A 22,838-nucleotide genomic window follows, 5' to 3' on the forward strand; every position below is an offset into this window, starting at 1 on the left:
TTGTAAAAGGTGTGTTTTCGAATGTTCTACTCCCTTCGGCTGTAGGTCATATGAACTTAAAATACTTCCTGATTCCTTAGTTACCCATAGGCAGTGACCAAAGTCTGAAAAGGGAAGAGCAAGAAAGAGGTAGGTAGGGAAAGTAGACTGGAAGGAATCTATGAACATGGGATGTTGCTGCATTTACTTAAGTATTTAATTTCTTTCAGTAATGTTTTGTAGTGTAATGTTTTCAGGGTAAAAATTTTTTTGCCTCCTTGGTTAAATTTATTCTTAAGTATTTTATTCTTTTTGATTCTATTGTAAGTGGAATCCTTTTTTTAATTTCCTTTATGGATTGTTCATTGCTACTGTAAAGAAATCTGTGTGTTGATTCTGTATCCTGCAACTTGTTGAATTTGTTTATTAGCTCTGTTTTTTTGTGTGTATTCTTAGGATTTTGTTACATATAAGATCATGTCATCTGCAAACAGATAATTTTACTTTTTCTTTTCCAGTTTGGATGCCTTTTATTTCTTTTACCTGGCTAATTGCTCTGGCTAGAACTTCTAGTACTGTGTTAAATAGAAGTGGCAAAAGCAGACATCTTCGTCTTATTGCGGATCTTAGGGGAAATTTTTTTAAGTCTTTCACTAATGAGTATGATGTTAGCTGTGTGTTTTTGTTTTCGTTTTGGGTGTTTTTTTTTTTTTTTGTAGATGGCCTTTATCATGTTGAGGAAGTTCCTTTCTATTACTAGTTTATTGAGCGTTTTTATCATGAAAAGGTGCTGGATTTTGCCAAATGCTTTCTTCTGCATCAGTTGAGATGATCACGTATTTTTCTTTTCCTTCAGTCTATTAATGTGGTTTATCACATTGATTGATAATTCATATGTTCAATCACCCTTACATTCTGAAGATAAATCTCATTTGGTCATGGTGTATAACCCTTTTAATATGCTGCTGAATTTGGTTTGCTAGTACTTTGTTGATGATTTTTTGCATATATATTCAGAGTATCAGAGTAATGCTGGCCTCATAGAATAAGTTAGGAAGTGTTCCCTCCTTTTCAATTTTTTGGAAGTGTTTAAGAAGGATTGGTATTAATTCTTTACATGTTGAGTGAGCTTCTCCAGTATAGCCTTTTGATTCTGAGCTTTTTTTGTTGAGGGGTTTTTGATTACTGATTCAATCTACTTATTTGTTGTAGGTGTATTCATATTTTATATTTGTTCTTGACTCACTTTTGGTAATTTGTGTGTTTGTAGGAATTTGTCCGTTCCATTCTAGGTTATCCAATTTGTTGATGTACAGTTGTTCATAGTATTCTTTTATAATCCTTATTTTAAAAAATTATATCAAATATCCTTTTATCTCCATTTACAAAATTGTGTTAAAATAATACATTGCTTTAAAAAATACATTGTTTTCATTTGTCTCAAGGTATTTTCCGATTGCCCTTGTGATTTCTTCTTTGACCCATTGGTTGTTTGCGTGCATTGTTTAATTTTCACATATTTGTGAATTTTCCAGTTTTTTTCCTGTTATTGATTTGATTTCCAGTTTCCGTCTATTGTGATAAGAAAAGATAATTTGTATGATTTCAGTCTTTTTAAATTTATTAAGACTTGTTTTGTGGCCTAACGTAATAGTCTATCGTTGAGAATGTTCCATGTGTACTTGAGAGGAATATGTATTCTGCTGATGTTGGGTTGAGTCTTCTGGCTTTATCTGTTAGGTCTCATTGGTGTATAGTGTTATTCAAGTCCTCTATTTCCTTACTGGTTTTCTGTCTGGTTGCTCTAACCGTTATTGAAAGAAAGGTATTGAAGTCTCCAACTATTTTATTTATTTATTTATTTAATTGAAGTGTAATTGATTTACAATGTTGTGTTAATTTCTGCCGTACAGCAAAGTGACTCAGATACATATATATTTTATATAATGTATATAATATATGTATACATTCTGTTTAATATTCTTTTCCATTGTGGTTTATCGCAGGACTTTGAATACAGTTTTCTGTGCTATACAGTAGGACCTTGTTTTCCATTCATTCTGTATGTAATAGTTTGCATCTACTAACCCCAAACCCCAGTCCATCCCCCCTCCCCACTCCCTCCCCCTTGGCAACCATAAGTCTGTTCTCTATGTCTGTGTGTCTGTTTCTGCTTCATAGATAGGTTCATTGTGTCATACTTTAGATTCCACATATAAGTGATATCATATGGTATTTGTTTTTCTCTTTCTGACTTACTTCACTTAGTATGATAATCTCTAGTTGCGTCCATGTTGCTGCAAATGGCATTATTTCGTTCTTTTTTATGGCTGAGTAGTATTCCACTGTATGTATGTACCACATCTTTTTTTGTTTTTTTAAAATTTTTATTGGAGTAGAGTTGATTTACCATGTTGTGTTAGTTTCAGGTGTACAGCAAAGTGAATCAGTTATACATATACATATATCCACTCTTTTTTTTTTTTAAGATTCTTTTCCCATATAGGCCATTACAAAGTATTGAGTAGAGTTCCCTGTGCTATATAGCAGGTTCTTATTAGTTATCTGTTTTATATATAGTAGTGTGTATATGTCAGTCCCAATCTCCCAACTTATCCCTTCCCCCCTTATCTCCTGGTAACCATAAGTTTGTTTTCTACATTTGTGACTCTACTTCTGTTTTGTAAATAAATTTATTTGTACTCCTTTTTTTTAGATTCCACATATAAGCAATATCATATGATAGATGTCTTTCTGTGTCTGACTTACTTCACTCAGTATGACAATCTCTGGGTCCATCTATGTTGCTGCAAATGGCATTATGTTCTTTTTTATGGCTGAGTAATATTCCATTGTATGTATGTACCATGTCTTCTTTATCCATTCATCTGTTGATGGTCATTAAGGTTGTTTCCATGTCTTGAGGGGGGGCATTGTGTATAGTGCTGCTATTAACATAGGATTCATGTGTCTTTTCGAATTGTAGTTTTGTCCAGATATATGACCCGGAGTGGGATTGCTGGATCTTATGGTAGCTCTGTTTTTAGTTTTCTGAGGAACCTCCATACTGTTCTCTATTGTGGCTGCACCAACTTATATTCCCACCAACAGTGTAGGAGGGTTCCCTTTTCTCCACACCCACTCCAGCATTTGTTATTTGTAGACTTTTTGATGATGGCCATTTTGACTGGTGTGAAGTGGTACCTCACTGTAGTTTTGATTTACATTTATCTAATAATTAGTGATGTTGAGCATCTTTTCATGTGTCTCTTGGCCATCTGTATGTCTTCTTGGGAGAAATGTCTCTTTAGATCTTCTGCCCATTTTTCGATTGGGTTGTTTTTGTTGTTGAGTTGTATGAGCTGTTTGTATATTTTGGAAATTAAGCCCTTGTCAGTCTCATGGTTTGCAAATATTTTCTCCCATTCTGTAGGTTGTCTTTTTGTTTTGTTTATGATTTCCTTTGCTGTGCAAAAGCTTGTAAATTTGATTAGGTCCCATTTGTTTATTTTCGTTTTTATTTCTATTGCCATGGGAGACTGACCTAAGAAAACATTGGTACAGTTTATGTCAGAGAATGTTTTATCTATGTTTTCTTCTAGGAGTTTTATGGTGTGATGTCTAATGTTAAAGTCTTTAAACCATTTTGAGTTTTTTTTGTGTGTATGGTGAGAGAGTGTGTTCTAACTTCATTGATTTACATGTGGCTGTCCAACTTTCCCAACACCAGTTGCTGAAGAGACTGTCTTTTTCTCATTGTATATTCTTGCCTCCTTTGTTGACAATTAATTGACCATAGGTGTATGGGTTTATTTCTGGATTCTCTATTTTGTTCCATTGATGCATATGTCTGTTGTTGTGCCAGTGCCATGCTGTTTTGATTACTGTAGCTTTGTAGTATTGCCTGAAGTCTGGGATGGTTATGCCTCCTGCTTTGTTCTTTTTCTTCAGGATTGCTTTGGCAGTTCTGGGTCTTTTATGGTTCCATATGAATTTTAGGATTATTCTAGTTCGGTGAAAAATGTCATGGGTAATTTGATAGGGATCCAGCTATTATTATAGAATTATCTATTTCTCTTTTCAATTTTGTTAATTTTTGTTTCCTATTTTTGGGGCTCTGTTATTAGGTATATATATGTTTATAATTGTTACATATTCTTGTTGGACTAAACTTTTTATCAGTATATAATGCTCTTCTTTGTCTCTTGTAACCGTTTTTGACTTAAAGTATATATTTTTTCTGACAATTATATAGCCAACTCAGTTCTCTCTTGATATCTTTTTCCAGCCTGTATTTTCAACCTCTTTGCTTCTTTGTATCTAAAGTGAATCTCTTGTAGGTAATATGATAGATGGATCATGTGTTTTTTAATCCAGTTTTCCAATCTCTGCCTTTAATTGGAGAGTCTAATTCATTTTTGAATTGGCCAAAAAATTCGTTCGGTTTTTTCCATAAGATGGCTCTAGTAGTCCTTCGTTGTCTTTAACTTCATTTGAAACAATTTTGTTAGATTGTATGTGACAGCTGTCATATTAGTGTGCCTTTAAAAAAACTTATCAAAATTGGTGAATTTTTGTGTAGCCATTTTAATGTTGAAGGTGGAAGAAAAAAGCAACATTTTTGGCATATAATGCTTTATTATTTCAAGAAAGGTAAAAACACAACTGAAATGCAAAAAAAGATTTGTGCAGTGTATGGAGAAGGTGCTGTGACTGATCAGATGTGTCAAAAATGGTTTGCAAAGTTTTGTGCTGGAGATTTCTCACCGGACAATGCTCCATGGTCCAGTAGACCAGTTGAAGTTGATAGTGATCAAATTGAGACATGAATTGAGAACAATCAACATTATACCACACAGGAGATAGCTGACATACTCAAAATATCCAAATCAAGCATTGAAAATCATTTGCACCAGCTTGGTTATGTTAATCGCTTTGATGTTTGGGTTCCGCATAAGTTAAGTGAGAAAAACCTTCTTGACCATATTTCTGCATGTGATTTTCTACTTAAGTGTAATGAAAACATTTGTTTTTAAAACAATTTGTGATGGGTGATGAAAAGTGGATACTGTACAATGATGTGGAACAGAAGAGATCGTGAGGCAAACAAAGTAAATCACCACCAACCACACCAAAGAAGATGATGTTGTGTATATGGTGGGATTGGAAGGAAGTCCTCTATTATGAGCTCCTCCCAGAAAACCAAACGATTAATTCCAACAAGTACTGCTTGCAGTTAGACCAGCAGAAAGCAGCACTTGATGAAAAGCATCTGGAATTAGTCAACAGAAAATGCATAATCTTCCATCAGGATACCGCAAGAGTGCATGTTTCTTTGATGACCAGGTAGAAACTGTTACAGCTTAGCTGGGAAGTTGTGATTCATCCACCGTATTCACCAGACATTGCACCTTCAGATTTCCATTTATTTCGGTCTTTACAAAATTCTCTTAATGGAAAAAATTTCAATTCCCTGGAAGACTGTAAAAGGCACCTGGAACAATTCTTTGGTCAAAAAGATAAAGAGTTTTGGCAAGATGGAATTATGAAGTTGCCTGAAAAATGGCAGAAGGTAGTGGAACAAAAGGGTGCATATGTTGTTCATAAAGTTCTTGGTGAAAATGAAAAATGTGTCTTTTATTTTTACTTAAAAACGAAAGGAACTTTTTGGCCAACCCAATACATTTAAAGTAGTTATTGATAAGGAAGGATTTACTCGTGCTCTTTAGTTTTTTCTTTTCTGTATGTCTCGTGCTTTTTGTTCCTCAATTTCTCTATATTAGTGCCTTTTTATGTATTTAGTTGACTTTTTTATAGTGTGCTATTTTAATTCCCTTTTTTCCTTTTTTGTATTTTTAAACATTTTCTTAGGGGTTGCCTTGCAGATAACAGCGCAACTAATATCTTAAATTTATAACAGCCTAGTTTGAGTAATACCAGTTTAGTTTCAATAGTATACACACACTCTGATCCTATATGTCTCTGTTCTCTCTCATTGTTATTGTCACAGATTACATCTTTATACATTGTGTGCCCATAAACATAGGTTTATAATTGTCTTCTTATGTATTTGCCTTTTAAATCATGTAGGAAAAAAGGAAGAGTTACAAACCAGCAGTACAATAATACTGGCTTTTATGTTTACCGGTGCTAAGTTACCTTTACCAGTGTCTTTTATTTCTTATGGCTTTGAGTTACTGCCTAATTTCTTTTCATTTCAGCCTTAAGAACTCCCTTTAGCATTTCTTGTAGGGCTAGACTTCAAGTCTGCTAATGAAATTTCTTAGCTTTTGTTTATCTGGAAGTGTCGTACTTTCTCTGTCATTAGTAAAGGATAGTTTTTCTGCATGGTTAGAGAATATTTGGTTGACAGTGTTTTTCATCCAGGACTTTAAATATGTCATCCCATTGCCTTCTGGCCTCCATGATTTCTGATGGGAAATCAGCTGTTAATTTTATTGTGGATTCTTCATGTATGAGAAGTTGCTTCCCTCTTGTTGCTTTCAAAATTTCTTCTGTCTTTAACAATTTAACAATTATGTGTCTTGGTGTGGATTCCTATGAGTTTATTCAGCTTGGAGTTCATTGAGTTTCTTGGATGTGTGTAGTTGTGTCTTTCATCAGATTTGGGAAGTTTTTGGCTATTATTTCTTCAATTTTTTTTTTTTTTTTTTGGCCACACCGCACGGCTTGTGGGATCTTAGTTCCCCAACCAGGGATTGAACCTGGGCTCACGGCAGTGAAAGCACGGGGAGTCCTAACCACTGGACCACTAGGGAATTCCCTCTTTAAGTATTTTTTCTTTCCCCTTCTCTCTTTTCCTTCTGAGACTCCTGTTATGCATATGCTAGTATGCATGGTAGAGAAGAAGGAAAGCACATGAGGAACTCAGGAACCAGACAATACAGGGAGCAGAAAAAAGTTCCAGAAAAATTGTTAGTGTTTTCAGAAATAAGAGATGAAGATCAGAGTGCTATGAAAAGGAATAATCAGAGAATTAGAGAGTTTTTAGAAGTGAAAATACGAAAGGTTTCCTCCATGCCCCCCCTCCAAATATAGAAGGGTTGGAAGATAAATTTGAGGAAGTCACCCAGGAAGGACAAAAAAGAGATGGGAAATGGAGAGAAAAGATAATTGGAGGATCAGTGTAAGAGGCCTAAAGTTCAATTAATAGGAGCTCTAGAAAAAGAGCAGAGAAGATGAAAGGGAGGAAGTTTATGGAAGATATAATATGGAAAAAATTTCCAGAAGTGAAGGACTTGCGTTAGAGATTAAAAGAGCCAGCTGAATGCACAGCAAAATGAATAAAGAAATATCTATACTAAGACTTATCACTTGTAAATTACAGAACACTGAGGCAAAGAGAATATCCTAAAAGTTTCCATAAAGAAAAAAAAAACAGTTCAGTAAAAGAGATGGAGAATAAGAATGGCATAATTTTCTCAGTAGTAACACTAGAAACTAGAAATTGTTGAAACAATACCTGTAAGATTTTGAGTGAATGATTTTTAACCTAGAATTTCAAACCTAATTAAACAAAATATGAAGAAAGAATAAAGACATTTCAGGCATACAAAGTCTTATAAAACTTATCTCCTATTGGGGCTTAAGGGAGCCCAATAAATAGCACTCTCTTTCCCTTCCTGAATTCTGAACAAATTGGGAGAGATAAAGGAAGCATATGGAGACCAGAATATTATTTTTATTATGGATAAGATTCACATTGGAGAATGGGACTTATATTTTCATGTGGCTTGCTAATACTCAATGCCAGAAATAGATAGATTTAACCACTCAGGCATAGGCAGAGCTGAACAGTGACAGGCCCTGTGTGGGGCTTGCAACTGTAATGTTAGAGTATGAATGAGAGAATGGAATTTTCTTTCCTGAGAACAGCTGAATGCAAAGAGGAAGGAGAGAGGAAGGTGCTAACTTTTGCCCAGATCATTTTTCTAAACTCAATGATGAAATAAGTTACCCCATCTCCTTAGGAAAGGAATGAATGGAGTGGAAAGAAATCAGGAATGTTGTGATAATGGTTGTCCCTCTACATGAAATGAAATGTCAGAAGTAGGGCATAATTACTTTCTTAATGCCTTTCTTGTTTTCTTTCTTAGAAAGCTACTGGAGGATATGCTACACCAAAAAAGAGGGAGTAACTTATGGAAGAGGAAAATAGAAGAGTCAGTCAGCATGAGAGAGTAGATGGGAATTGGTAGGACGATAGCAAAAGGAAAGTCTCAGGGTGACAAGTGTGGTGGAAATCTAGTAGTGATCAGAAGGTGCCAGATGGGATGTCCAAGGAGAGAAAAACGACAATAAAAACAAACGCATGGGTTGCTTGATGTATTTGAAGACATTGAGAGAAGATTTACAGTTCTGTCAATGAATTATTGACAGATATATAAAAAACTTAAGAGAAGTGAGACAGTTCCAGGTAAAACTGAAAAGTATACCAAAAGAGAAATGTGATTATAGTATATATGTTGCTTAAGTCAAAAATCTAGGCTCCTGTGATAAAGAGATCCAATAGTATAGTGACCTAAGAACCAGTTTTATTTGTCTCATGTAATAGTTGCTAGGTGAGTAGTCACCAGATCCAGATGAATAGTTTATTGTGTGTGGTCATTCAGGAGTACCAAGTTCCACTGATGATTTTTGTCCAGTTAAAAGTATGGCCAAGGGCTAACAGTGTGGACTTTACCTGGGCTTGTTAGACTAAATGCAGAATGTTAGTCCTCACTCCAAACCTACTGAATCGGAATCTGCACTTAGAAACTAGCTGATTCCTGTGCACAAAAGTTTAAGACCTACTGGTCTGGATTGGAATTTAATTGTTGGCTATGTGATTGAAGATGGATGACTGAGAATTTTATCCAGTGAGAAGGGGAGAGCATGGAGGAGGTAAGAACTTGATCTTAAGGACACACCTAACTGCAGAGAAGGTTGGGAAATGTAGTTTAGCTACGTGCCTAGGAAAAAGGAGAAAATGAATTTTGATAGATATCTAGAAAACTCTGTGCAATGGTATATTTGGCTCAGCCATAAATAATATTGGCATATTATATTATAGTCATCCTGGGAGGATGGTGGTAGGATGGGAACATAAGTGTGTGTACAATTCTGTCTGTAGGAAGTCAGTAGATAGTACCTAAATCTAAAACAAAATAGGTAGTATCAGCTTAAGCATGTAATTTAGAAATATGGAGAGAAATCTCAGAAGAAACAGCTAAAAGAGTTGACAGTAGTTGCTTCTGAGGAGAGAGATTGGTAGTTGGTAGGAGAATGCTGTTTTGCCTTGCCATTTACTTTTTCAACTGTGTAAGTGTATTTGTTTTATAAGAAGCACATTGGAAAAAAAAATTCCTGTAGTCTAAATAGGAGGTAAACACATGAAATGTGTTAAGTGCTAAGTACTATGAGAAAGGTAAGAACAAAGTCCATAGAAAGAGGCATACTTATCCAGGCCACCCTGGGTGGTAGGAGGCTAGGGGATGGATTGGGAAGCGAGACACTTTCTAGTTACATTGTAGACAATATAAAGTATGAGGCAATTAAATATCTTTTGGATCTATTATATTTTGTTTTTAAAGTGTGAACAATTAAAAATAATTTCAGCTAAGTTTTTATTAATCCATTTAACAAATTTATTGAGTGTCTACTTTGAACTAGGTACTGTAATAGGCGATGAAGATATAATGGTAAGCAAAATGAGAAATGGTTTCTTACCTCTTGGAGCTTATAATCTTGTGTATAAGATTATACAGGAGAGTTTGGTTTTCCTTCACTTCTACTTTCAGAAACATTCCTTAGAGCATTGATTTTTCAAGTGTAGTTCCCAGTCTAGCCACATGAGAATCACCTGGGAACTTGTGAGAAATGCAAATTCTCAGGCCTCAATCCCAGACCTGTTCAATCAGAAACTCTGGGAATGGGACCTTCCAGGTGATTCTAATGAATGATAAAATTTGAGAACTATTGCCTTAAAGGTAATCAATATTTTAAGCTTGGTTTATTACTGCTAGTATTTCGGTGTTAGAAATAACCAACTGCAAATACCAGATTTTATAATTATTAAGAATTTAGTAATTTTGAAAATGTTTAATTAATTTAGAATTTATTAAGCACATACCATGTATAATAATTCAGTCTCTGGAGTCTAGTTTATGTGGACTCCTTTTGCTTAGCAAGCTTTTTTCCTATAGGAGAGCATTATGTTGGGTTTTTTTTTCCTCTCTCTTTTTTTAATTGAGGTAATATTGACACACAATATTATATTAGTTTCAGGTGTACAACATAATGATTCAATATTTGAATATATTGGGAAATGATCACCACCGTAAGTCTAGTTAGCATCCATACAAATGCTGTGTCTTCATGGGGCCTGAGAGGTCCCTGCTAATTTTCTATAATTGTAAAATTATCAGAACCAATATAACATTGGCATCACTGTGTTTCAGGATTTGCATTGAATTATAACATCTTAGATGGAGTAGACTCTGGTTCAGCCACTCACTTTATAGTTTAGAAATCTGTGACTCAGAGAGGGTCAGTGTCTCTTGTTTAAAGTCACTCAGTAAGTAGCTAGTGGGCCTCAGGGGTTGGAGGCCTTAGCTGAAATTGGTTGATTATGTAATTTTTTTTTCCAAAGTAGTAGGAGCTTCTGATAACTTTCTATAATTATGCTTTACAGTAGCTTCCTTTGTCTGTCCTATGAAGGGTTACTTGAGCAGTAACTCTTTCTGTGACTAGCTTTTCCATTAGTTATGCAACAGTTATTTCAGGTAAACTTTCTCAGCTAGTGTATCCAAACAACTCTTACAAGACTCAGGCCCCGAACCTTGTAGGTCAGTCTGCCAGTTGAATGATGGATAATTACAGAAGGGCATCAAAAACTTCTCTTTGAAACAATTCCAATTTCTGCTAAAGACTTCAGTTTGCAGCAGGTAAAGAGTGGTGTAAAGACATCAGGCTGGAGTAGATGTTCTTTTAATTGCTAGTGATTTTGAGTGTTTACTAAGTACCTAGAATTGTGGTAGACATTGATGGTAAGGATTCAAGGAGGATAGAAGACATGATTAGACCTAGAAGTAGGAAATGGACTGATGTTTAATGATTTACTAAAAATGAAATGGAATACATTCTAAATGCTATTGTTTTCAATATTCAAACACTTTTAAAATAAATTTGTTAAAAATTCTCTGTATTTTCTTGTTAATAATTGGTTATTTAAGGTTAGAATCTCATTTAATACGTATTTTCTGCATTCTGAAAATATAAACAGGAACTAGAAAGTAGGTCTGACATTTTTATTTGATTCAACCAGTTTTGCTGAGTGTGCACTGGGAAGCAGTGAACCTTGTTTTCAAAACACTATCTTCTCAGAGAAAACTTCGTTTCTAGGATCCATACCTTTTTGGGGAAAATTTTATTTTTTAAATTAAAAAAAATTTTTTTTAATTTTAATTAATTTATTTATTTAATTTTGGCTATGTTGGGTTTTCGTTTCTGTGCAAGGGCTTTCTCTAGTTGCGGCAAGCGGGGCCCACTCTTCATCGCGGTGCGCGGGCCTCTCACTGTCGCGGCCTCTCTTGTTGCGGAGCACAGGCTCCAGACGCGCAGGCTCAGTAGTTGTGCCTCACAGGCCTAGTTGCTCCGCGGCATGTGGGATCTTCCCAGACCAGGGCTCGAACCCGTGTCCCCTGCATTGGCAGGCGGATTCTCAACCACTGTGCCACCAGGGTAGCCCCTGGGGAAAATTTTATACTGTTGATAGCTTAAAAGAAAAAGTTAAAAATAGCAATTTTGCTGTGAAATTACCACACTTTGTTTTGGAAGTGAGAGGACATTTGCTACTCATATAAGAAAAGATGGGGAAGATTAGAAAATAACTATAGGGACTTCCCTGGTGGCGCAGTGGTTAAGACTCCATGCTCCCAATGCAGGGGGCCCGGGTTTGATCTCTGCTCAGGGAACTAGATCCCACATGCATGCTGCAACTAAGGAGCCCACCTGCTGCAACTAAGGAGCACACATGCCGCCACTAAGGAGCCCACCTGTTGCAACTAAGACCTGGTGCAACCAAATAAAGAAAATAAATTAACAAAGAAAATAAATTAAAAGAAAAAAAGAAAATAACTATGGTCTGTTTTTTTCATAACACATTATTCCAATTAAAAACTTAAATGTAATTTCAGTTATGTGAAACAAATTACTCAAAGTGAAACCTGGCAACTTTCTGAGTCTAACTCCTCACTAGCATTTATCTGTATTAAATAGATTGATTTTTTTTTTTTTATTTTTGAATGGAGGAATAGTATGTCTAAAAAGTTTTATAAACAGAATTGTGGATCAGCATTGCTGTATCAAGTCTTTTTTGTTTAGGCTTTTGTCAGTGAGATGACATCTACAAAATTACTAGTCATTATCATAGAATAGCATTAGAAAATTTAAAATATTTTGGTTACTGGATAAGTTAAAGTAATCTTTTAGAATAGAACCCATTATTACTTTTAAAATTAGGAACCTGCAGCAGTTTCTACAAGAAGTTAGATGTATTTGACAACTGTTTTGACAGTTATGTAAAAAAAAAAAAACTTTATCAAGAATAATGAAAGAAAAATCTATTAAATACATTTAAATATCCAAAAACCAGGAGCAAAAACATTCTTTTATAGATAAAAGTGCTACAGCTTTTTACTGGAAAATAATATTACTCAAAAAAGAAATGGTGCGGGCTTGCCTGGTAGCGCAGTGGTTGAGAATCTGCCTGCCAATGCAGGGGACACGGGTTCGAGCCCTGGTCTGGGAAGATCCCACATACCACGGAGCAACTAGGCCCGTGAGCCACAACTACTGAACCTGCGCGTCTGGAGCCTGTGCTCCGCAATAAGAAAGGCCGCGACAGTGAGAGGCCCGCGCACCGCAATGAAGAGTGGCCCCTGCTCGCCACAACTAGAGAAAGCCCTCGCACAGAAACGAAGACCCAACACAGCCAAAAATAAATAAATTAATTTTTTAAAAAAAAGTAGATTTAAATCTAAACATTAAAAAAAAAAAGAAATGGTGAAAATCTAATATGGTTTTGGCTTAAATTTTAATTATCATAATTTCTTTAAATATTATTTTGTAAAATAATTTAGAAGAAGCACCTAGTAAATTTTTTTAATTGAGGTATAGTTAATTTACAATATTATTTTAGTTACAGGTGTACAGCATAGTGATTCAGTGTTTTTAGAGATTATACTCCATTAAAAGTTATTACAAAATAATGGCTATAATTTCCTGTGCTGCACAGTATATCCTTGTTGCTTATCTATCTAGTAGGCTTTTTAAAATAAGAGATAATGTTAATCTGGACAGAGATCAAGGCAGAGAATGTAGAGGACTGTACTACAACAGGAATTATAAAAGCTAGGTCCAAGTAGAGTAAGATATTTCAGTGGAGACATAACTATGTAAGTTTAATTTCTTTTTTTCTTTTATTTGGAAATATGCTTTGGCATAAAATAGATAGGGGTAAATGAATTGTGTTCTGAGCTTTTGAATTTAGATAGTATTTTTGTGTTTGTATGATATATAGTTATATGATTTAGAGGTGTTTGACTGCCCAGATTTAACCAAGTAAAATCAAAGATGCTACATGCAGTTTGCTTTTTTGACTCTGATTTTTATTCATGTTATTAATCTTTGTTTAGAGTCATGAATTTAAGTATGAATTTAAGGCATATAGGACAAAGTGAAAAGTAAAAAAAATCCTGATTTCCATAATATGTAGTATATAAGCTATTTCTAGTATAGAAATTATTTAACAAAATGTAGTATTTTCATTTGTTTATAGTTTGTGCTCTGTGGTAAAAGTGTAATAGTTCCTATTATATTTTAGAACAAAACGGATTCTGATTTTTTTTTCTTTCTATTATCTTTTTTCTAAACATTATTATTCTTTTAGAGCAGTTTTAGTTTCACAGCAAAGTTGGGCAGAAAGTACAGAGTACCCATGTAACTCCCTTCCCCCACACAGGAATAGCCTCTCTCACTATCAACATCCCTGCACCAGAGTGGTACATTTGTTACAGTTGATGCACCTACGTTAACACGTCATTATCATCCAAAGTCCGTAGTTTACCTTAGGGGTCACTCTTAGGGATATCCATTCTGTGGGTTTTGACAAATGTATAATGACATGTATCATCATACAGAATATTACTATAACTTTTAAACTCTGGGATCCTGTTGGTTTTTTAAAATTTTCTTACCTCAGAATAATTTATTTAAACTGCGTTGTACTTTGGAGCTGGAGGAAGTCTGTTGACGTTGGTTCCCCATGTTTAGAGCGTCAAGTTAGAAGTAGGTTAGCGGTATAAATAGGTAGTATTTAGTAGGAAAGTCATGTGGGAAAGATCTTACCACTTAACCTTCTATAAACTGATTCCCTATGTTGCATATCGATTGCAGTTCTTCTGTTATTTTTACCACTTAGTCTTCTATAAGCTGGTTCCCTATGTTGCATATAGATTGGAATTCTTGTGTTATTTTTCTTCCATTTCCTTTTATGTTAATTGTGGTACATCAGTTGCAGGTTTTATTTCCCTTTTAGTTGAAATTCTTATTGAGTAATGTAAAACAGCATTTTACTTCTGAAGTTCCCTTGTTTTGATGTCATAGTGCCAGAATTACGTTAGAACCTCCTTTATGGGGATTTCGCTGTTATTTACTAAGTGGATTTTAACTCCTTCTCATATAGTTTTCAGAGTTTAAAATTTTTTATTTTTTACTCTTCAGCTTTTTACTTTATTTTTATTTATTTTTGGCTGTGTTGGGTCTTCGTTGCTGTGCGGCTTTCTCTAGTTGCGGCGAGCGGGGGCTACTCTTCGTTGTGGTGCGTGGGCTTCTCATTGCGGTGGCTTCTCTTGTTGCAGAGCACGGGCTCTAGGTGCGCAGGCTTCAGTAGTTATGGCGCGTGGGCTCTAGAATGCAGGCTTGGTAGTTGTGGTGCACAGGCTTAGTTGCACCGCGACATGTGGGATCTTCCCGGACCAGGGCTTGAACCCTTGTTCCCTGCATAGTCAGGCAGATTCTTAACCACTGCGCCACCAGGGAAGCCCCGCTATTCAGTTTTGAGAATGAATTGTAAAAGTTTTTTTTGTGTCTAACCAATTTTTTAGAAATGGGTTTTGCATTTTAAATAACAGATTTTTTTTTTTTTTTAATCCAATAGTTTGCTTGCCTAAACTGGATTGGAAGCAATTCAGACTACTGGAGATCTGCCACTTTACAATATCACAATTGGAAGGAAGCAGGTTTTCAGATAATGGAAGAGTCTAAGAACTCTGAAAATGAAAATCATGAACCAAAGAAGAATGCTTGGGCTCTTTCTGAAGAAAGCAAAGCAGTTAAATTTATAACTAATCAAACTTTGAAAGCTAGAAATGATAAATCCATAAAAGAAATTGGGACCAACTCTCCAAATAGGAATAGTAGTAAAAAAAATAAGCAAAATGATATTTGTATAGAAAAAGCAGAAGTTAAATCATGTAAAGTAAATGCTGCCAGTGTTCCAGGCCCTAAAGATTTGGGGTTAGTCCTTCGAGATCAAAGTCACTGCAAAGCAAAAAAATCACCGAATTCACCAGTGAAAGCAGAAAAGGTACCTGTTTCACAGGCAAAAGTAGAAAGGGCACCCAGTTTACAGGCAAAAACAGAAAAATCACCAAAGTCACTTAATTCACCAGTGAAAACAGAAAAGGCACCCAGCTCACAGGCAACAGCAGCAGAAAAGACACTTAATTCACAGAGGAGAGCAGAAAAAGCACCTGGTTCTCAGATGAAATCAGAAAAGGTGCCCAGCTTACCAGCAGAAGCTGAGAAGGTACCCAGTTTACTGTTGAAAGAAAATATGAGACAGACAGAATTACAGCAGATTGGAAAAAAAATTCCAAGCTCCTTTACTTCTCTGGACAAAGTGAATATTGATGTTGCAGAGGGAGAAAAATCTGCTCTGGAAAACTCACAACAATCTCAGAAGCAACAAACATGTACAGATAATACTGGTGATTCTGATGATAGTGCTTCAGGAACTGAAGACATATCGGATGATTTGAGTAAGTACAAATTAGATTATTCCACAAGTCACATTTTTGGAGAGATTTTTTAATATTAATGTTCTTTAGATTGTCCTTAGTTTGATTTTAACTACTTTAACTACAAAAAGGGCATTAATAATATGGGTCTTAGGTTGAAAACATTTATTATGGGAGATACAAAGCCTGTGCAAATACAAATTTAGTGGCTCCTATAGTTGATGTGTACACACACACACACGCACACACACGCGCACACACACACTCTCTCTCTCTCACTCTTCTTTTAAATGGTCCTGGTAATACATTGCTCATTCATTCACCAAACATGTATGTACTGAGTTCCCATTATATGTCACGCATGTGTTTACAGTGGAAAACCAAAAAAACACAGCCCCAGACCTCAAGGAAGCTTCTAGTTAGGTGAGGGTGATACAGATAAGTAAGGTGGTAGTTTAGTTCAGTGCCAAAAACTTAGAATCGAGAAAGTACATGATTTAATTGAGGTATTTAGACTTTGGGTTGAGAAAATGCATGATATAAATGTGAGACTGCAAGTGTGACTGAGATTCAGTATGACTGCAACAGGGACTTGTGGGGGAATGTGGCAAAAGATGCAGCTGAAAAGGCACACAAGAATTGGAAAGTAAAGGGCCTTTTAGGATATGATAAACAGTGTGGACTTTATTATGAGTGTTTTGAGAAGCCACTGAAGAGTTTTAACCAAGGTAGCACTGTGATCATGTATATATATATATATATATAAATATATATGTTTATCTTTTCAGCAAATTCTTTGACAGGAGCAAAACTGGAAACAGATTCAATAGGACACTGTTGCAATTTACTTGAGAATTATCATTGTAAAATTCATTTTCTTATGAGATCTTGATCTTAGTGTTACTTAATTGTTTATAAATATTGTCCATGTCTTTTGAGTACTTTAATCCTAATTTTGTTTAAATTAATGAATTTTCCTTGGCAGTCTTTTTTCCTGATGTTTCTGTGGCTAAAAGAATAAAACCTTTTCTTGATGTATAAACAGAAAAAGCTATTTCTAAATCATTATTTACCACACTTTGAGAAATATTGACAAAGAGTTCAGAAATAGCTTCTTTTTATTTCTGGTGGTACACAGAAGATGGTTTATTGACAAACCTTTTTTGTAATTTAATAGAGGTACCTTTGTATGTAAGAACAAATGTTAATAATTTCATAGATATGGTTTAGGACAAGGCCCAAAAAAGTAAGTCAATTTAAAGACAATATCAAATAAATAATAGTACTGCTAGTGTTTAGATATGGCAGATCTAAACATGACAGTATGTGATTGAAGTTGGGAAATACTGGTGCATAAGATCAGCTACAGGGGTCTGGTCACTTGAATTAGTGAAAAATATGATTTAAAGATTATTTTCTTAAAAAGGTGACAAAATAAGGTGACAGAGTGAGGTGGTTAAGATTGTGAGCTCTGGAGTAAAATTTCATAGGTTTTGAATCTTATCTTCCCCACTTAATAACTTTGTAATCTTGGATAAGCTGCTTATCCTTTAAAATATGTCTGAGTTTCCTCATTTTTTAAAATGTGGAGATGCGGCTGCCTTTGTTGTAAAGGTTAAGTGAAATAATTCAATCGAGTGTTTCATGTAGTCCCTGACACAGTAGGCAGGCAATGGCAATGAATATCCTTTATTTTTATTATTTCTCCAATTAAATGCAGTTTTGTTATTTGTTAACATGGAGAACAAGTTGAAATAGCTTAAGGAAGCTAGTAGACCAAGTAGAGGTCCTTTCGGGAGACTTGTTTTAACAAACTTATAAGAATGAGGGACTTCCTGGCGGTCCAGTGGTTAGGACTCCATGCTTTCACTTCAGGGGGCATGGGTTCGTTCCCTGGTTGAAGAACTAAGATCCTGCAAGCTGTGTGGCCAAAATAAAACAAACAAAAAAACACTTGTTACCAAATAGGTAAGTATGTTTTAGGACTTCCCTGGCAGTCCAGTGGTTAAAACTCTGGCGCTTTCAGCATGGGGGCTCAGGTTTGATCCCTGGTCGGGGAACTAAGATCCCACATGCCACATGGTGTGGCCCACAAAAAGGAAAACCGAAAAAACCAAAAAATGATTTATATGGGAATTCCCTGGTGGTCTGGTGGTTAGGACTCCAGGCTCTCACTGCTGAGGGCCCAGGTTCAATCCCTGGTCGGGGAACTAAAATCCCACAAACCATGTAGTGCTGCCAAAAGATTAGTGGATTAATCTCCATTAGGTCCAACTTTAGCTCCCACCTAGTACTTCCACCATTTTTCCTTTTGCCGTTTGTACATTCAGTAAATATTTTGGGTGGTCTCCGCTATGTGCAGGTACTGATCTAGCTGCTAGGAATATAACAATGAACTAAACAGGTAACACTATACTTACTTATAGAGTTAATATTCTAGTGGGAGGAGACAGACAACAAACATAGTAAATAACAAAAGTATATAATAAGTTAGATAGTGATAAATCTTATAAGAAAAAACAGGAAAGGTCATAAGGAATGATAACAGCTGTGTCTGGTGGTGGTGTTTCAAATTTAAATTGTCACTGAGAAGGTGACATTAGAGCAAATATTTGAAGGTAAGAGGTGAGAGAGTGAGCCTGGTGAATATTTGAAGGGAGAATATACTAGATCTGGGCTTCTCAAACTTTAGTGTGCATATGAATCAATTGGGAATTGTATTAAAATTCAGATTCTTGGGTTCCATTCTCTGAGATTTTTGATTTAGAAAATCTAGAGTCTGAGATACTGGATTTCTAACAAGCTCCTGAATGAAGCTGATGCTGCTGGTCAGGATCATGCTTTTGAGCAGCAGAACCTAACTCGTCTTCTTACTTTCACTTATACCATCCTTCCTTGTGTTTTCAACATAGCAGCCAGAATGATCCTGTTAAAGTTATTCAGATCATGTTACTGCTGTTCATCATGTTTCAATGGTTTCCCATATATCAGAGTAAAAGCTAGTGTCCTTGCTGTGACCTTTGTGATCTTCGGCACTCCCCCCCACCCCACTTCTCTGCCCTCATTTATCTACTTCTCATCGTTTCTCTCTGTTCCAACCGCATGATATCCTTGCAGTTCCTCAAATATGAAGGCAAGTGTCCACCTGATGGCTCTGGCATTTGCTTTTTCCTTTGCCTGGAACACTCTTCCCCCAGATGTCCATATGGCTAGCTCTCTTACCTTCTCAGTGAGCCTTTTGCTGGGTCACTTATCTAAAATTTACAAACCTCACTTCCACCTCTGGCACTCCTTATTCCTTTTACCTTTTTAATTTTTCTCCATAGTTCTTACTATCATCTGTCATATTTAAATTTTTTATTTACCTTTTTATATTAGTTTTATTGAGATATAATTCACATGCCATAAAATTTGCCATTTAAAAATATACAATTTAGTGGGTTTTAGTATATTTACAAAGTTGTGTAGACATTAGCACTGTCTAAATCATGAATATTTTCACCACCCCCAAAATAAACTCCATACCCATTAGCAGTCACTACTCATTACCCTCTCCTCCTAGGCACTGCCAACCACTAATTTAGTTTCTGTCTCTATAGACTTGCGTATTTTATATGAATGAAATCATACAACATGTGGCCTTTTGTGTCTGGCTTTTTTCACTTAGTATGTTTTAAGATTCATCCATGTTGTAGCATGTATCAGTGCATCGTTCTTTTTCATTGCTGAATAATATTCCTCTTGTGCTCCTCTTGTGGTAGGAGACACATCACCTCCAGAGAGAGGCACACTATTTTTATTCAGAAAATTAGTGCTATCAAAAGAGAAGTGAATTTCAGGGTTCTTGTAGATGGCATGTAGAGTGGCTTTTTTTTTTTAATTTAATAATTAAGGAAGCAGGGTTTTAAAATTATTTATTTATTTATTTATTTATTTATTTATTTATTTATTTATTTATTTATTTATTTATTTATTTATGGCTGTGTTGGGTCTTCGTTTCTGTGCGAGGGCTTTCTCTAGTTGCGGCGAGCGAGGGCCACTCTTCATCGCAGTGCACAGGCCTTTCACTGTCGCGGCCTCTCTTGTTGCAGGGCACAGGCTCCAGACGCGCAGCCTCAGTAGTTGTGGCTCACGGGCCTAGTTGCTCCGCGGCATGTGGGATCTTCCCAGACCAGGGCTCGAACCCGTGTCCCCTGCATTGGCAGGCAGATTCTCAACCACTGCGCCACCAGGGAAGCCCTAGATTGGCTTTTGGGGGCAGAGAGGAGAGGTTTATTGATTATCTATGAGCATTTACTTTTAGAAGTGCTTTTAAGTACATCCAAATCAATTTCTTTATTCAACACACTATTGTCATCTCTGGTCTCGGCATTGTATTAAAATCTGAAGGTACAAAGTTGAATAAGATCTGGTCATTAGCATCAAGGAATTCATTATCTAATTGTAAGAGGTAGATAAATAAATACAAATTACATTGCTGTGAAAATGTGAGATAATAGCGGGTGCTATGAGAATATAAAGAACATCAGACTGTCTTTTTTTAAAATTAATTAATTAATTAATTTCTGGCTGTGTTGGGTCTTAGTTTCTGTGCGAGGGCTTTCTCTAGTTGCGGCGAGCGGGGGCCACTCTTCATTGCGGTGCGCGGGCCTCTCACTGTCACAGCCTCTCTTATTGCGGAGCACAGGCTCCAGACGCGCAGGTTCAGTAGTTGTGGCTCACGGGCCCACTTGCTCCGCGGCATGTGGGATCTTCCCAGACCAGGGCTCGAACCCGTGTCCCCTGCATTGGCAGGCAGATTCTCAACCACTGCACCACCAGGGAAGCCCTGTCTTCTTTTTTTAAAATTAATTTATTTTTGGCTGCGTTGGGTCTTCATTGCTACTCACAGGCTTTCTCTAGTTGTGGAGAGCGGGGGCTACTCTTTGTTGTGGTGTGTGGGCTTCTCATTGCAGTGGCTTCTCTTGTTGCGGAGCACGGGCTCTAGGCACACGGGCTTCAGTAGTTGTGGCACGTCGGCTCAGTAGTTGTGGCTTGTGGGCTCTAGAGTGCAGGCTCAGTAGTCGTGGCACATGGGCTTAGTTGCTCTGCGGCATGTGGGATCTTCCCAAACCAGGGATCGAACCCTTGTCCCTTGCATTGGCAGGCGGATTCTTAACCACTGCACCACCGGGGAAGTCCCAGACTGTCTTCTGAAACAGTTGATGCTTAAACTGAATTTTGCAGGACAGGTAAACATAACTAGTTGAAGTGGGAAGGGCCTTGATGGTGGAGGGAACAGGACATGTACAGTCATTGGTACTTGGAGTAGCAGTGATCCATTCTAGCACATTTGGTATGAATGAAGTGAAAAGTGTTAGGGCAGGATATAAGATTAGAGATATAGACAACTTAGCTCTCTTTTTGTGAGGTCTTGGCTTAAAGTCTCAGAAAAGCCTTCCCTGACCCCCATATCTAAAGTTTGTTTCCCTCTCAGTTACTTGTTTTTTTCCTTTATAGCACCTACTACAACTTGGGATTATTGTATTTAAACTGTTGACTGCCTTGAAGAGGGCAAGCACTGTATGTTATATGTTAAAGAGTTTAAACTTTATTCTGAACTCCATGAGAGCCTGTTAAGTATTTTAAGCAAGAGAGTAACATGATTCAATTTGTATTTAAAAAAATCACACTGGTGGTGCAACCTACTGTATTCTAAGTATATATTGGTAGGTGCTGGAAATGCAAAGTTTGAAAAGAAAGCACATAGTCTGTGCCTTAAAGAGATCACAATCTAGTTAGGAGGCAGAGAAGCAAAGAAAAAATATTGGTGTGGTGGAGATATCCATGAGTTCAGTGAAAGCAAAGAAGGAGCCTCATGTGAGTCTGTGGTCTGGAGTATATATGTTCTTTTAGCTTCTTTTGTATAGTGATAAAGTCACTGAAGTGACTTCAGTTCAGTGAGTCATCTTTGGGACTTAAAGTAGCTTTATATCATATTTACTTCAGAGATTCGACAAAATGGTTATGTTATGTTACCCTTGTATAGTGAGTCTCAGTCATATTTGTCTTTTTTGATATAGATTGGTTGGAAGAAGATAGGCATTTGACCCATGAAGTAGAGTTTTCTTTGTGAATTTTGATATCATGTATATCTTTTACTTATATTTTACATAGGTATACCAACATGCACAATGAAGGAAAACATAAAGGAAGAATATTTTTTCTGTATGTGTATAAATTGAATGTCTGTTTTTTATTAAAAAAATTTTAATTTACCAATTCTGATGATAGTAACTAAGTGATTGCTTCCTTTTCTAGGTAAAATGAAGAACGATGAATCTAATAAAGAAAATTCTTCAGAGATGGACTATTTAGAAAATGCCACTGTGATAGATGAATCTACATTGACACCTGAGCAGAGGCTAGGCTTGAAACAAGCAGAAGAACGCTTAGAAAGAGATCACATCTTTCGACTTGAAAAAGTATACTATGTGTTTTAGTTATTTGGGGGAAAATGCATGTTTCATAGCTTTTCTTTCCCAAGTACAGCTCTTTTTATTTTTCTTATTATATTCCTTAGGCAGAGATATCATGCATCTTTCCTTCCTTCCCTATTTCCTTTCCTCTTCTCTCCCTCTCTTCTTTCCCTCCATTTGTTCAGCAAATCCTTACATCTGTGAGTCTGACTTCATTCATTCATCCCAGGCTCAACCAACTGTGGCCTACCACCTTGTTTTTGTTTTTTTAAATTGTGGTAAAATACCTTATGTTTTTATAAACAGAGTTTTATTGGAA

At 36.2% G+C, this 22,838-nt stretch overlaps 1 protein-coding gene across 7 annotated transcripts in view; it reads left to right on the plus strand.

Moving 5' to 3' along the window:
• The window catches only part of TUT4 (terminal uridylyl transferase 4), a 151,701-nt gene that overhangs the window by 16,554 nt on the left and 112,309 nt on the right, over positions 1 to 22,838 (plus strand). For all 7 annotated transcript variants that reach the window (XM_082370115.1, XM_082370113.1, XM_082370112.1 and 4 more), the window contains exons 2-3: positions 15,200 to 16,082; positions 22,362 to 22,525. In XM_082370115.1, coding sequence (XP_082226241.1) covers positions 15,293 to 16,082; positions 22,362 to 22,525 — 954 coding nt within the window. In that variant the 5' untranslated portion in view covers positions 15,200 to 15,292. The remainder of the gene's footprint in view (positions 1 to 15,199; positions 16,083 to 22,361; positions 22,526 to 22,838) is intronic.

Source organism: Balaenoptera borealis (genome assembly GCF_965194805.1).
Source record: "Balaenoptera borealis genome assembly, chromosome: 1".
NCBI classification, from domain to species: Eukaryota; Metazoa; Chordata; class Mammalia; order Artiodactyla; family Balaenopteridae; genus Balaenoptera; species Balaenoptera borealis.